Source organism: Camelus dromedarius, chromosome 29 (genome assembly GCF_036321535.1).
Source record: "Camelus dromedarius isolate mCamDro1 chromosome 29, mCamDro1.pat, whole genome shotgun sequence".
NCBI lineage: Eukaryota > Metazoa > Chordata > Mammalia > Artiodactyla > Camelidae > Camelus > Camelus dromedarius.
In genome coordinates, this window is record NC_087464.1 from 26,963,523 (window position 1) to 26,978,960 (window position 15,438).

Genomic DNA, 15,438 nt, shown 5'->3' on the forward strand with positions numbered 1-15,438 from the left:
TGAGAACCAGGAGGCCTTTATTATCATAAATAAATTTTTTCTTTCACACAGTTTAAGAAAACCAGACATTAGTGTAAGCTGGAAGAACACCTCTGAGTTTGGAAACAGGTCTCTGCCTTCTCATCCCTAATGGACGGTCGACTGGAAGACCAGAGGCTGGCGTTCATTCAATGTTGTAAAGTGTTGTTACGCGGCGTTAACAGGGGTTACATATAAAAAGGGCACCAGGGCCAAAACGAACTTTAAAGACAGCAGGTCCAAATGAAGAGTTTCTCCAACATATCTGACAGCAGCAGTGGCCCCCAACCTGCCTTCCACAGAACGTCTCCACCAAGAACACTTTGAGGAAGACTGCAGACCAAATATTTAAATCACTGTGTATCCAAAAGGCTGCTAAACATCCCACTGCTAATTCTAACCCACAATGACAAGTTCATGTCTTTAGAAAGAAGAGGAGACCTCTCCTCTAGAAGCTGAGCAATGGGAAATGCAGCTCCCCCATCTGGGAGTGGAGGGAGAGGCGCTGACTGAGCGGCCTCATTCAGACGTGCTCAGTCTTACCACAGCAACGACGCCCAGTAAATGTCACGGTGGTGCTTCTCAAGCAGGGGGAGGAGGACGAGGCACACCCCTTTAGGAGTTGCCCACCTTGACCCCTCCCTTTAGGAGACAAGGCCCTGGGGAGCAATCACCACAGTGGGAGGATGGGAAGCCTCTAAAGCGTATTGAGACAAAAAAAATTGAGAACGGCTACATTAAAAGACATTTCTCCAGTGAGATTTCAACTGACCCCCTGCCAACCTTGTTGAATTTCCGGAATGGCTTAAGCAAAACTACACCCACATCCAACCTCATAATACTTAATAATTAATAGATTTGAACCCATACAATATATTCTCACTCGACATTAGAAGCTTCCAAATCAGTGTATTACAAAGTGTTATAAAATTGTAGTTTGTAACACTGTCCAAAAGTATACGATGGGACTAGGTTTACCAAACTTATAAAAACATTATGGGACACTTGGTCTGATATTGTTGACTTAAAGTTTACCATTTCATCTTCCTCACTAACCGTGCTGGAGAAGCAACGTAACTTTCAAATAATCCTAAAGTCCTTCAAATTAGTCACCCGTTATCTTTCAACTGTTTCTGGGCTAAGCGAAGAACATTATTTCACTCTCTACCAACAAGAGAATGTAAAAGGCTTCACGCCTCTGGCATCACTAGAGTAGGGTGTTTAAACTTTGTGCCTTTGTTCACCATAAAACTGAACCGAACTTACAGTAGGACGAGACAGAAGCCCACAGACCCTGCTGGAGTAGAATTCCACTTGCAACGTCAGCCTCTTGCCAAAATCAAATTCTGTTGTGCAGCTTGCAATTAATGTACCAAAAATTTACCAGCCCACATCATTTTATCAGTCCACTGTCCCCAGAGGAAGTAAACAGGTAATACAGCTAATGAATCATATTTCTTGACCACTCTCAGCCAACGTAAATTGTTACTTGTCCCCAGAGGACTGAGCGGTGAGCAGTTGACAAGCCCATTCGGGTGTCTGGGCCAGTCCACCACAGAGGCAGTATTCCAAGATATGGGGGTGCTCCTGAGTCAGCTGTGGTGGGTGGCCCCTTAAGTCATTCCCAAGTGCACGTCAGGGGTTGACAGGCCTCCGTGAAAACCTGTTTTGCGTCAGCATTTCTGTACACTGTGAAGACCCCATGAAATACGGGACCTTAATTAGTCACGCAACAGATGAGAAAACACTCGGCCTTTTAGCACCGCATGGAGTGGAAAGCAGGGGACTGACTCACCCTGAGGTGGTGAGCTGCTGAAGTTAGACCGACTGAAACCAAGCCAAGAGCCCAGTGCCCTATGGAATCTGTGACGCCAGTGCGTCTTCGAGCTCGGCCCATGGCCCTCCTGGCTTAGAAGCACCCAGGGGACTTGCTCCAGCGCAGACCCTCTCCAGGAAACCCACGTTTTAAGCTAGTAAAACAGGGTCTCTGGCTGTGCCCAGGGGAACCTGCATTGGCACAAGCTCACCAAGTGTTTCCGTCTCTCTGGCAAGGCCTTCAGCGTCCTCCGCACGCGAATGCTGCATTTTGCACCTATGAAACGCTGAGGCAACATACAGTGACTGGTTTAAAAGCTGAGGGCCGAGCACCGCCAGCTGGGGCTGGCTCAGCCGGCGCCCCAAGGGGCACACTTCCCCTGCACTGCCTGACACCTGCGGCACCGAACCCGCGACAAGAAAGCAGAGCAAAGCAGAACGCACGACCCCCAGTCCCGGATTTTAAGAAAATCCAAGTCCATATTACTTAGGAGCTGCTCTGCGAGGCGGGGCAGGCTCGTGGGGAAAGAGGGCTCTTCCTACCCGGCCCCTTCGCAGGTGGGGAAAAGATGAGACCCCTCCCCAACCAGGCTCCTTCCCCCCGGATCGCCTTCCCAGCCCGGGGCTCCCATGCACCGGGCCTCCTCTCTGTCAGGTTCCCCTACTGGCCGGTAGTTCCAGCTCATCCTCCTCCCACGGTGGGAGCCCTCGGAGAGACTCTGCTGCGTGAGACTCAGCAGATGAAGCACATTCTGTCCTCAGGGGCCCACCGCGAGGGCAGAGAAGCCCAAAGCAGCTACTTAATGTGCAGCTGCAGGGCGGTGGGCCCGCTCCAACTGCTGAGATAGAGCTGGCGAGCTCACTTTAAACAAAGCTAACGCTTCGTGAAACATTAATGGTGTGCCTGCCTGAGGACCTACCTGGACCCATGTTCCCCCTTTAAAATCACACATGCAGAACCACTGCACACCCAGAGACATCCCCCCAGTTGAACACCTTATTGACAGGAAGCCACTCAAAAGTGCTGACACCAAGCTCTATAAATATTTCCAGCCACTGTAAACTGGAACCACACCCCTGGCTTAGGGGCGTAGGATGTTGCAGGCTTGGTGGTGACATTTGGCACAGAAGGCTTATGGTCTGAATCATGTTTCTTTTTTAAGTAATTCTGGCTCGGGAATCCGATACAGAGCAGCTGAGAAATAAACTATGTTGCTCAGGCTGCAGACGAGGCACAGGAGGACGGCTCCAGCTATGTGAGGGAGCAGCAGGGGCCTGGAGTTGGCCAGCAGCCATTCCTTCCTCAGAGTCTTGTCCAGAAGTATGGCTTCCATCTGCATGTGCGTGGCCAGGACCGCGCACACGTGGAACAGCTGGTGGCTGTGACCTACAGCAAACACACAGAAGGCCACCAATCAGCAAGAAAAGACGTCCGGACAGGTGCACAGTACAGCAGGTATGCAAAAACCATCGCGCAGAGGAAAAGAAGCCGATACATGAGGCCACATACTGATGATTCTGTTTATACCAAACGTCCAGAAAAGGCAACTCCACGGGGGCAGAAAGCAGACTAGTGGTTGCTCGGGCAGGGGCGGGAGCTGGGACTAGCAGTACCTGGGCACGAAGGAGCTGCCGGGGGTGATGAGAATGTTCCAAAACTCGTTTATGATGGTTGTACAATGTGGTGAATTTACTAAGAAAATCACTGAACTGTATACTTGAAATCAAAGAATTATGTGATAATATATGCTTTAATAAATTTATCTTTCAAAGGTAACATGAGAAAAATAAAAAGGCCACCAGAACAAACCAAATCCATTTTTAAAACAACCTGTCCACCGGTCCTGTTTTTCACGTGAACAGCTCTACTAACAGCAAGGGTACCTCTTGGGGGCCGGCACTACGCAGCTCAGAGCCCGACCTCAGGGCCGGAGGAACAGCCGGTCGCGCTTTCTGTGGCTGCTGACGCGGTCCTCCTCTGCCTGCTGCTGGTTAACCCCAGACGTGACCAGGGCTCTTCCTCACCGGGCACACGTCCACAGAGGGTGGGGCCCAGCAGGCGGTGGGGGGAGTGGCAGGGAGGTGCTGATCTGGTGGGAAGAGGAGCACACCGCCCAGGGCTGGGGGCGGCTTCGGGGACGACCCTCAGACACCAGGAGTAAGGGGAGACCACACGTTTCACGGGCTGACTTCTGTCTCCCTCTCCCAGATGTGCACCTGGAAGTCCTAACCCCCGTACCTCAGAAGGTGACCTTCTGAAGACAAGTGAAGATGAGGCCAGTAGCACAGGACCCACCCTGCCTGGCGTCCTTGTAAGAAGAGGCGATTAGGGCGGGGCACGCACGTGTGCAGGCGGATGGAGAAGGCCGCCTGCGCCAGGAGACACCGGCCCTGCCGCCCGCCCGGCCTCAGGCCTCTCCCCTCCAGAGCTACGAGGAAAGGACCTGCCGGTTCAGCCGCCAGGCTGGTCCCCGTCACCGCAGCCCTAGCTCACTGACGCAACCCGAGGGGTAAACAGGGTTCTCCCTCAGTTCGAGCAAAACAGAACAGCAGCGAGAATTCAGTGCTGTCCTCCCAGGAGTAAGCGTTCAGTGACTGCGCCCCAGGAAGGGACCAGCCTGGCCGCCGCGCTGCCGAGCAGGAGCAGGAGAGCCGAGTGGGTGGCGGGGGACCCCGGTCTGCATCCCCCGGGGGAAGCTGAGCCGCAGGGCCAGCCCGGCCTCACCAACCACACTGTGAACCGTCTCCAGACCTGCGTGTGAGCCGCTTTGGTTCCTTATCCAGCCGAGAGCCGTGCTCTCCAAGGACACAGGGCTGAGTTGGAGGTGACTGGGGCGCTCACCAACTGAGGCGCAAATCTGTCCCCATTAGGGCAGGAGATAAAAAGGCGAAGCGGCCACGAGTGCTGACTTGACAGACGGGGCTGTGGCTGCAGCAGGAAGAGGTCCATGTACTGCCCAGGCAGGAGTGGGAGGGGCTCCCTGTGGGCCTTGGAGACAGACACCACCCCCCCACCCCCCCACCCCCGGTCTGGCGGAGGGCTCTCCACAACCAGTGGAAGATCTGTCCTGAACTGCTCTCTGGCAGTTTCCCCCTCGAGGGACGCCTTTCTGCTCTAGGCCCAAGAGGACAGATGAGGGCGAATAAATAAACCGTTACTGAGAGTCCAGAGTTGGCAGAGCAAGGCCCAGGGCCGTTTCCTGCCGCGCCCAGACCTCCCACCACCCGCCTCCACTCCGTGGGGCCGGGCTGGGGTGTGGTCGCGCCGGCGGGCTCCCTCCTGCTCCGGGACCTCCTGTCTCCCCTCTTCTGAAACCTGCCCTCTAAGCATTTTGCTTCTTGTAATCCCTTCGGCCGGAGAGCGGGATAGGCTCTCATCAGAATGAACAAAGCAAACTGTTGGCCACATGTCTTAGGTGGGAGGACGTGGGTGCTCACGGGCAAAGTGGGCTTGGGGAGGCGGGGGCTCCTGCCCACCACGGCAGACAAGCGAGCCCCACGACCGCTTATCTGAGGAGCTCTCATCCCAGGATGCATCAGCCTCGCCAGCAGTGGCCCAAGGCCCCTCCTCCAACCAGTCCCAGAGCTGGGGTCCAGGAGACACGCTCTGCCCTGCCACCCACTTCCCGAGACAGAGAGGAAGGAACCCTGCCGGCAGGAGTGAGTGGACCACTGTGGCCCTGACACCTCCTCTCTACACTGTTTTCCAGCTTGAGTGAGCTCAGGTTCGCCGGAGAACCACACAGCTCCCCAGGGAGCGCCCGGCCCGGCCCACATGATTCTGGGATGGGACATCTGGTGGGAGGTGCAGAGAATCCGCACATTCCCAGAGGATGCTGACGCTGGGCCACCCCGAGAACCACTGCTGCCACCATCCCTGGCCCATCACACCCACCTGAACAAGCAGAGGACTCTCCCCTCCTCCACACAGCCCCCTACCAGCTGGTGCCCTGGAGGCTTCCGCACTCGGGCGCTCCTGTTCCTCCGCAGCTGCCTTCAATGTTCACTTAATAATGGGATTTCACACCAGGGTAATCGTGGGACTCTCCTGGCCCCACACCGGCTAGGAACGCTCCAGAATCCCAGGCCCTCCTGCTCTCCATCCCCCGCCATCCCACCTGACCGCTCACTCCCCGTGGTCTGTACCCGGAGAACTTTCTGAAGAACTGCTTCTCTCCCTGCCCAGCCTCCCTTGTGATGGGACCCCCAACCCCAGGCCGCCCACACTCACCGATGTAGTCGAAGCGGCCAGGGGCCAGGCGCTCCGGCAGATGTGCGGAGTAGAAGAAGGAGGCCAGGAGGGTCATGGCCATGTGCTTCTGGTGGTACAGGGTGGCTTCATTCTGTGCACTCCCCCCGGGGAGCAGGAACAGCTGCAGGTATTCAAAGACACGTCAGGTCTCGCGAGGAGGCCGCGGGCACCTCTGCACAGGCGTGTGGACTCCGCCAAGGCCCTCCCCGGCCCAGGCCTGTGCTGGAAAGGGGGCCCCGGGGGCTGTGTGAGCAGGCCTCCCGTTCTGAGCGGATGGAGACCCAGGGAGATTGCAGTTTAATCCCCCACGTGCTCGTGAGGGCCTTTGGGTTATTTCATTACATAAAAAGAAAGAAAGAACAGAAGGGAGGAAAGGAAAACAGAAGAGCAGAGGAAAGGAAGACGGTCCTGTCAGACAGGGCGCTGCCCCTCCTCGAGGGGGTGGGCCAGCTCACACTCGCGCTCACGCCCAGCAGCACGCCCCCTCAGCGATGCTCTCCAGCCAGCGCATGGAGGTCCAGAAGCCCCGGGAAGGCTTCCGGGTCGTCAGAAAGCACTGACTCCAGCCGCTGTCCTGTTTGGAGTGAGGTATGGTTTCTGCGTGTCCGCCACTTGCTGAGGGCACCAGGCCAGGCCGTCCACCTGCATCATTCATCGGAGCTTCAGCAGTGACCCCAAGGCAGACTCCGTTTCTCCCCTTTTGCACGTGAGGAAACTGGGCTGGAGGGAGTCTTGCCAACCACTAATCAGTAATGAAGTCAGGCTGATTCCACGACCGGTTAGCTCAGCAACGGCGCCGATTAGGAGAAGACCTCCCCCCACCCCCCGCTGCCTGCTGCCCGCTGCCCACGGGGCTCTGCTAACACAGGAACTGCGCCGTGGGCTTCCGCGGCCCGTGGGACCGGCCTGTCCTCTCTGCCCTGGTTTCCTGTGTTCCTGCCAGGAAGGCGTCGTGGGGATGGGCTGCGTCCCCATCCCTGGGTCTCCCCCAGGCCCACACAGGCTGGGCATGGGGCACGAGCTCGGGGCCTCAGCTGGTGGAGCGGCTGGACGCCTCTCCTTCACCCGGCCCTGCCATCTCAGCTCAGACTCCCTCTGGGAGGGGACTTCCACTCTGGGAGCCTGGGCCAGGCATTGCTGAGCCCACCAGATCTCTTTCTTGATGAACCCCCTCTCGCCCTCTGTGAAGGAGGAGACATCAGCCTCATTTACAGAGGAGGAAACTGAGGCTCAGAGAGGTTGTGTGCACTGCCTGAGGTCACAGAGCCAGTGAGCAGAGGGACTGGGATTTGAACTCAGGCCCATCTGATTTGAGAGCACATGGACTTTCTTCTTTGTGTTCTTCATCTAATTCCCATCTATCCTTTAAGACTTTCATTGATACTTTTTTTTCATTACTACTAATACGTGAATTGACGAGACTAGATGACGATGTATCCACAGGAATATTGCCACGTGCCAGCACTGTCCATACTGTCTCGTGTGATCCTCCCCGCAGATGAGGAAAGGAGGTTATTAACCACCAAGGCACCAAGACGACAGACAATTTGCCCAAAGTCTTGCGGGGAATAAATACTAGAGCTTTGCCTCCAGAGCCTGCTCTCCTGGTCGCTCTGCTAAACCTCAGGCCCCTCCTCTGCCCAGCCCTCCAGGACTGCTCCTGGGCCCCCAGTCAGCACTGGCCACTGACTGGCCTCTGTGTTCATGCCATCTGCTAACTAGTCTGCAAGTGTCATTCTGGAAGCAGCTGGGGCTCAACTCCCACGTGTCCTACTGTGACCAGGACAGTGCTTTGACCCTCAGAGCTCAGGACACAGCTGATTGCCTGGTGTTGCCAACAGGCAGAGAGGGGATGGAGCCGGGCCCTTACCCTGGAGAAGATGGGGAGGGAGTCCCAGGTGTAGGGATAAGCGAAGGCCAGGATACGGAGCAACTTACAGAGCCTGGGCTTCTGGATCTCAAGAAACCTAAATCGGGGAAGGAAAGGGGGGAGAAATGAGAATGAGAAAGGGTTTCAGTAAATCATACACACACACACATACACACACTCATGCGCGGGCGCGCGTGCGCATAGAAAATAACAGCGGGCCAAGTAACCAACCGAACACAAGCATTTTGGCACAAGCTCCGCCTGCGGCCAGCAGCCTCTCCCCAGCCCTCTCCGTTCCTTCAGTCTCAGATGTGAAGAGAGTTGGGGCGGGGTGGGGGGCGACAATCTCCTGGCACCACGAGAAGCAGTGGTATCAGGATGAGACAGGGACAGGCACTGAGCAGCAGTCCTTCAAGGGCCATGTCACCTAACTGCCGAAAGGCCTTCCAGACCAGTAACCCTCGGGCCACGGGGCATGCGGGTAGTGGTGGCACGGGCTCCCGGGGCCAGCACGCCCGCAAGGGCTGAGATGCCGAACTAGTCCGAGCCGCCAGGTGACCGCCCTGCAGAAGCCGCAGGTGCAATCAGGAGTTAATCAGTTCAGAGATTCCTGGAATATTTAGTACCACACTCAGGGACAACGGACGGGGAAACTGAGTAAACACCGTCTTTTGTTCTTTCTTTCATGGCCTCCCCCGCCTGCCTCCAGTTCAAAGGCAGATGAAACCAACATTAAAATCAGGGTCCTGACTGTCCCAAAGACAGGTGGGTCTTCCGGGATGGACACGATGGGTCCTCAGCTAGCGTGGGCCCAGCCTGGGAAGAGGGCAGGGAGACAGCAGGCTGGACACCAGGAGGATGGGGAAGGGGAGGTTCCACACAAAACCACAGCCCTGAACTGGGGCGCGGGCCAGGGAGCACTCACGCGGCCAGGCTGGGCCTGGTGGCAGGACAAGTACCTGCTTCATCCGCAGTGTCTGTGGAGGGCTGGTCCTCCCTCACTACCCACCCGGGCGCATGGCGAAGCCAGAGGCCCCCACGGGGTGGCGAGCAGGGCCAGGGCTGGTGCGGTCTGTAAGGCGACCCAGGCGCTGGGGCCAGCTCAGCCTCTCCCACTCCCCCTCGTCCACTCTCCGGAAAGGATGGAGTGTGTGCCCCCAACTGAGCCTCACTTCTCTTCCCCGACGCCCTGTCTCAGCCCACAAGCCTGCCCTTCCTCCATCCCGGGCCCACCGCCCCTGCCCTAAGAGCCAGTGCAGTCACCTGACTACAAGCCCCCTGTGCCCACATCCTTTGGGGTGGAATGTGGCCGAGATGCCCATGTCCACCTCCTGGGCGGTCAGGGACCCCTCCTCAAGGGCAGAGCTGGTCTGGATCCCCAGCACCCAGCTCAGAAGCCTGTCTGAGGACGCAGATGTCACCTGGCTGGTGCGTCCTGCCCAGCCCTCATGGCAGCTCGGCCCGGAGATCCCTGCTCTGGGTAAGAGGTGGCCACCGTGGGCCCCGAGAAGCCCTGCGGCCTCCAGAGATCCAGAGATCAGCTCCAACTTCTCTCAAGCCCACGGGCACCTCCCTCCTCCTTTCCTGACCCTGCAGACACTGGGCGGAGAAGGAAGAAAAGCTTGAGGAGGAGGAGGAGAAATAGGGACCTTAATATACTGTCTTCCAGAAGAGACGCCCAGCCTTGGAGAGAACCACAAACCCCGGGAAGGCGCGGCCACACGGGGCTGCGATCCCACTTCAGTGTCCATCTGGACACCCTGGGTCCCATCCTGCCTCTGCCCTTCGCAGCCAGGTCACCCAGCAGGTGGCGTACCCCTGTGTCCCAGCGTCCTCGTGTGCAACGGGGACCACAACGGGACCCCTCACGGGCCTGCTGCAAGGGTTTCATGAAATGGTCCTCGGTGGGAGCTTACGGCTGCGCCCAGCACAGAGACTCACCAAAGGGCAGCTTTAAAAAAAACGTGCATGGAGGGACCCATCCTCTCCCCTCCTCATCTTGTAGCTTCATTGTACCAGAAAATAGAAACAGGAGAGAACAGAGTTCTGGGTGATTTGCCTAAAATCAGATGAGCTCTTAAGAGGCAAAGCGAGGATTTATGCCCAGGGCTGTCTGGCTGGTTCCACGACCCTCCCCTCAGCACACTGAACAGGCCTCAGACCACCACCCAGCCTTTGTCCTTACAGACACCCCTCTGCCCCAGGGGACAAACAGAACGCACTCCCACCGCCCCAGAACCAGGGCCTGTCCGCACAGCCTTCTCGGTCCACGCTGGCAGACCCTGCCCAACCACGGCGAGCCAGCTCCCTCCGTCCCCATGCACTGCCGCCACCTGGCACCCCTGGCGAAGAGAGGCTCACTCCTAAAGCATGCTCCACTTACACGGGCAGAAAGCCGGCTCTGGCTGGCGAGGGCCATCCCCCAAAGCATGGATTTTCTGCAACTCGAGACATTTCGCCCAGCCTGAAAAAGTACTTCCCCAAGGGCAAGCGAACCAGCCTCTCCAGCTGCAAAGCCGAGTCTACAGGGGAGAAAAGGAGAAAAAGCAGAACAGAAGAGCGACAGCAACAGAGGATAAAGGGCAGAAGGGCCAGCAGCCGCCGAGCGGGGACCACCACTACCAGGATGCAGTTCCAAGTCAGACCACAGGGTGTCGCCACAGCCAGAGCGCCCAAGAGGCGGCGCCTGCGTCCCCCAGAGCATCGAGCCCCAGTCGCCGAAGCCCCGCCCGGGAGGCGACCCCTGCGCCCCAGGGTGGGCGCCGACCTACAGGGAGTCAGGCCTCCTCCGCCTGAACCAGGCTGGAAGGAACCGCTGGATTTCAGGAGCAGCCTCCGTCAGCAGAGGACTCACACAGCACCAGCCCACTCAAAACCTGACAGATCTTGTTGCAACAAAGCTGGAAGCATCTGCAAGTCCTGGAACTGCGCTCGGAACAAGGGGGCCTTTGTAGCATCGCTCTGTTGCAGAGCTGCGTGCGTGTGCGTGTGCGTGTGCTGGGGTACGGCTGCTCTGTGGTCGTGTGGCTGACGTGGCAGGGACGCGGACATTCCCATGTGCTGCCCCTGGCCCTGCAGCGCCCCGTCCTCTGGCTGAGCCCTCTGACCTCCAGGTGAGTCCGCTAAGCCTCCCGTCTCGGGCTCCGACCTCCAGACCCTCTTCCAGGCCTGCCCCGTGCCACTCTGAGCTCACTCTCCACCAGGGGTGACAATTCATCTGTCCCTCGCAGCACTGACCACAAGGCACTTCACTGAGCAAGCATTTGTCAAAAACCAATGGCTGGATGCTTTGGAAGGATGAATGGAAAAGTGCCTGCAGCGCCTCGTGAGGTACAGCAAACACTGGGTAACTGACGCCCCCGAGGCAGTGGTGCCGCCCTGCTGGGCCTCCGGTGGTCGGCAGGCATGAGCAGGCGGGGTCTCCGTCACCCCATCTGGCTCCAAGGGCCACGGAGAGGCCACGCTTTCTGCCCCGCCCCCCGCCCCGCGCCAGTGCTGCAGAACAAGACAGCAGGCTTCTGGAGCGTGTTCGTCTGAACTAAAGGCAATGACAGTAAGGACCAAAACACCAGTCAGGGGAGTCCACGGCCCTCTGTGTGGAACTGACCTAAAGGACGTGCGTCGTAAGGGAATGATGTCATTCGGACCGTGCTATCCTGGGAAGCACGTGGTAACTGGAGCAGCACCCCTGAGGCCCATGGTCTCCTTCTGCTCAGGCGGACAGGGTGGTTCTCAGCCACTGCTGGCCGCACCACGGGCTGATGGAGCGGGGTGGGGGGAGGCAGAAGGGGAGGGGAGAAGTCTTGCACAAGAAGCCCTGCTGAAGCTGGCACCACACCACCCCCAGGCCAGAAGGAGCCCAGGGGACATCTTCTCAGACGCTCTGTTTAAGGGCCGTGGCTGGCCCGAGGCCAGCAAGTCTGTGAAACCAGGGCCGCCCCTCGCCCTCCTCCTGAAGTTGGTCAGTCGGGGCCAGAATCACCCCCGGGCGTCTTCCTCACTCCCCTGATGCTGAAGACGGAGACGGAGGATGAAAACAAAGGGGACTGGCCTTGTGGAGGAGGGACCCACCCCCGAGGGAAGGAGCGAGGTCAGGGTGCAGGGGAACCGGGCGGGCTCTCAGGGTGGGCTGTCCCTCTCTCAGGGGCTCCGAGCACATGGCATGGGGCCGTCCTCCCTTTCTGCCCCCAGATCCTCCACTTAACCGGCTGTGGACGTGCCAGGACGCCGCGCAGGGCATGGAAGCTGAGTCCACAGAACCGTCCTCCTTGGCTGTTTACTGTACTTCGTGAGCACAGGGCAGTCCTGTGTGGGACACACGAGGTGCTCCCAATCCCCAGCGGCCTCTGGTCCCCCTCCAGCTCCTCTCCCCCTTCCAGCCGTACAGACTCCGGCAACTCTGAAGCTCGCTGCTGCCTCCCAGCACCATCCCAGCCGGTCTGGGCCCTCGCCCCCGTCCAGGCTGTTGGCTCTGTCCAAAGGGCCCTCCCCTCCTCTCCAGCCAAAGTGTTCAGCCTTCCTCAGTACTCAGTCCTAACGCCACCTCACCGAGCCTGTGCATCCAAGCAGCTGTATTACTGTTATTTGCTCCTGCCATATTCTGTGATGCTACGTGCCTTTAGGCCCTTCCCTCTGGCCTTTAAAGGAAATGATGACTCCACCTGGACTTTCTGCGTGTCTGCAGTCTGCTTCTCATACCACATGGGGCACTCTCTGAGGACAAGGACTGAACCTGACTCATTCTTGTATTCCCAGAGCTGAACGTGATGCTTGGAGCATGGTAGGCATTTAAAGAATGTTGAGTGGCTGGTTGGATGAATTGATGGAAGGATGGGTGGATGAGTGGGCAGACGGATGGATCGGTGGATGGGCAGTTGTGTGGGCAGATGGATGGATGGGTGGATAGATGGATGGATGGATGGGTAGATGGGTGGGTAGACAGATGGGTGGGTGGATGGATGGGTGGGCGGATGGATGGGTGGATGAACCGGTGGGTGGATGGATGGATAGGTGGCCAAGTGGATGGAAAGATGGATGAAACAGCCAAAGATGTGCCCCATAAATAAACAGAAATACTCTGTTTCATTGACAAGGGAGAAGCCCCAAGCACAGACATTCAAGAGATTCCTGGCCAACCTGTCCTGCCAGGCAAGTTTGTCCAAAGGTACCAGGCATGTCACACCCAAAAGACACGTTCATTGTATCTGAACAACCAGGGAAGACTCCTGGCTAGAAGAAAACAGTATATCCCCGTAGGTGATTCAGGAAGCCTAAAAAAAAAAACAAAAGTAGCAAACATTCTGAGAATTCGCACTGGGGGTTCATGGGAAAGCAGTCCTAGATCATGAATTCTGAGGCTGGGTCTTCCACACCCACGAAGCCGTCCCTGCCCGCTCAGCCCACCGTGCTCGCCCCCCTCAGATCCTCAGTTCCAGGCAGCAGAGCCACACAGCCCAGCAGGCGCTGACCAGCAGGACAGAGGCTCGTCCAAACATCTGGTCCAGGTGTGTCTGGCTCAGGCCCACCTGTGAGCCCCCACATCCAGGCCCTCTGCCTCTGTTAGAGCAGCAGACAGCGAGACATGAGCAGAGAAAAGCGGATACAGGCCACATGGCAGGAATGGGGCAGAAAGGAGGGGCACGGGCCAAATGCAGGACACCACACACCATGTGAGCACCAGGGTCCCTGGGCAGAGAAAGAAAAGCAGGAACCTTCGGGCTGATAAGGGGCCACACCTTTTGGGGGGATGAGTGGCCTGGAAACTGACAAAGAAAGGTGAGAAAAGGCAGGAATCTCCAGTTTCCGAATGTAACCTTTTGCTCATTATGCCCTCATTTCAATAAAATTAGCCTTGCAGATCAGAAGTACCCATCACGCACCGAGGCCATGACACTTCCGATCCAGACTAAATGAGGACAGAAACCCCTCCCCCCCACGGGAAGGTGGAGCTGGGATGATAATCAGGGAATATGACCCCAGACCCTTCCCTCCCCAGTGAATATTCTGCCCATTCATTTTTACACCCTGTGTAGCTAACTTGCCAAAGAAACTCAGGGCAGCCGCTCCCCTGAGCCTGCTGCCCTCCCCTGAGAGTGCACTGTCCATCCTTTAGGAAATCCTCACTTTACTTTTTTTAACCACTACGTCTTGTCTCTGAACTCTTTCTAGGACGGGACAAGAACCTGGAACACCGGTTGCACCCACCGGAAGCACCGCCAGGCCACGAGTCCTCTCTCTCGGGCTGTTTTTAGCATCAGAGTCACTTTTCTACGTGTGCTACACCTTGTCTCACCCAAGGCAGGGACCCGCTCTCCTCTCCCCACCGTGATCTGAGCAGCCCTCCCAGCTCTGGCCTGGACACGGAGGCAGTGCTTCAGAAAGGGCTCTTAATCGCCAGAGTCCTTGAGGAACTAGGGGGGAAGGAACCAATAACCCATGACGTCTGGTTCCACTTTCTGCCCCCCTGGGCGACCCTGTCTCCTCCCAGAAGGAAGGGCGCTCTGATTTCCAGGAGGAGGGAAGAGGGAGTTGACCCCCCCACACAGCCCTTTCCACAGGATGAAGCAACACAGGAGCCAGTCTCGAGAATAAACCTGGAGACGAGAGGTCCCCCTCCCCGGACGGGCCCCCACCCTCCGTCCCCCAGCCCGGGAGCCCAGCAGCCTCAGGGCAGGAAGGCCCACGGCAAGTTGGGGAAAGCTGCCCACCTCTCAGTCTCACAAAACCTAAGTGTCGCCCAAAGAAAGCCAGAGCCAAACCCTTGTAGGGGAGGCACAGAGCCTCGCTCTCCATCCCCGTGTCCTCCTGGGGAGGGGAGAGCGGGCGGCTGCCAGGAATGAGCGTCCTCTGAGGCAGCAGCATCTAACAGGGAGATTCAGACGGGTGCAGTGGAACCGCGGGTGGCGGCCAGGTGACCAGGGGTGACGCTTCTCCTCACCCACCATGGGAGGCCCCCGCCAGGGACACGTCACCTGGCACCGTGTGCACAGGCACGTTACCCCAACACCACCACTCGAGAGACTTTCTAAGTAACTTGGGGCAGTTCGCTTTTACCAAGAGCTACGTACACTACAGTAGTCATTCTCAGAACAACGCTCTAGCACTCACACTCCAGTGAGCTTCCCGGAGCAAAAGGGAAAAAAGAAGAAGAAGGGATTAGAGCCAGCGAGCTGGGCATGACGCGCGGCGGGCGGCTGCCCTGGGATGTGTCGGGCGCGTGAACGTCCCTCACGCATCCCGCGTCCAGGCAGACCTGGGTCCCCTGCACTCTGCCTTGCTGTGGTTTTTACAGCTTGGTGATTTGTGGCAACCCTCGTCGGATGGTTAGCATTTTTTAGCACGAAGTATTCTCTGCTTACGGAGTGCACCTCGTTCCTTCAGACATGATGCTATTGTACACTTAGCAGACTGCAGCACAGTGCGCACATACTTTCACACGCACTGGAAAACCACACATTTCGTGTGACTCGCTTCATTGCAGTGG

General features: G+C 57.6%; 1 protein-coding gene across 8 annotated transcripts in view; it reads right to left on the reverse strand.

The window, feature by feature from the left end:
- The window catches only part of PAQR5 (progestin and adipoQ receptor family member 5), a 52,215-nt gene continuing 36,777 nt past the window's right edge, over positions 1 to 15,438 (reverse strand). For 4 of the 8 annotated variants that reach the window (XM_031440931.2, XM_031440932.2, XM_064480776.1 and 1 more), the window contains 3 exons: positions 7,956 to 8,052; positions 6,065 to 6,206; positions 1 to 3,220 (listed from right to left, as the gene is read on the reverse strand). In XM_031440931.2, coding sequence (XP_031296791.1) covers positions 2,979 to 3,220; positions 6,065 to 6,206; positions 7,956 to 8,052 — 481 coding nt within the window. In that variant the 3' untranslated portion in view covers positions 1 to 2,978. Of the gene's footprint in view, positions 3,221 to 4,474; positions 4,763 to 6,064; positions 6,728 to 7,955; positions 8,053 to 10,338; positions 10,478 to 15,438 lie in introns of those variants that run through there. The other 4 variants (XM_064480777.1, XR_010378365.1, XM_064480779.1 and 1 more) reach the window with 4 other exon arrangements.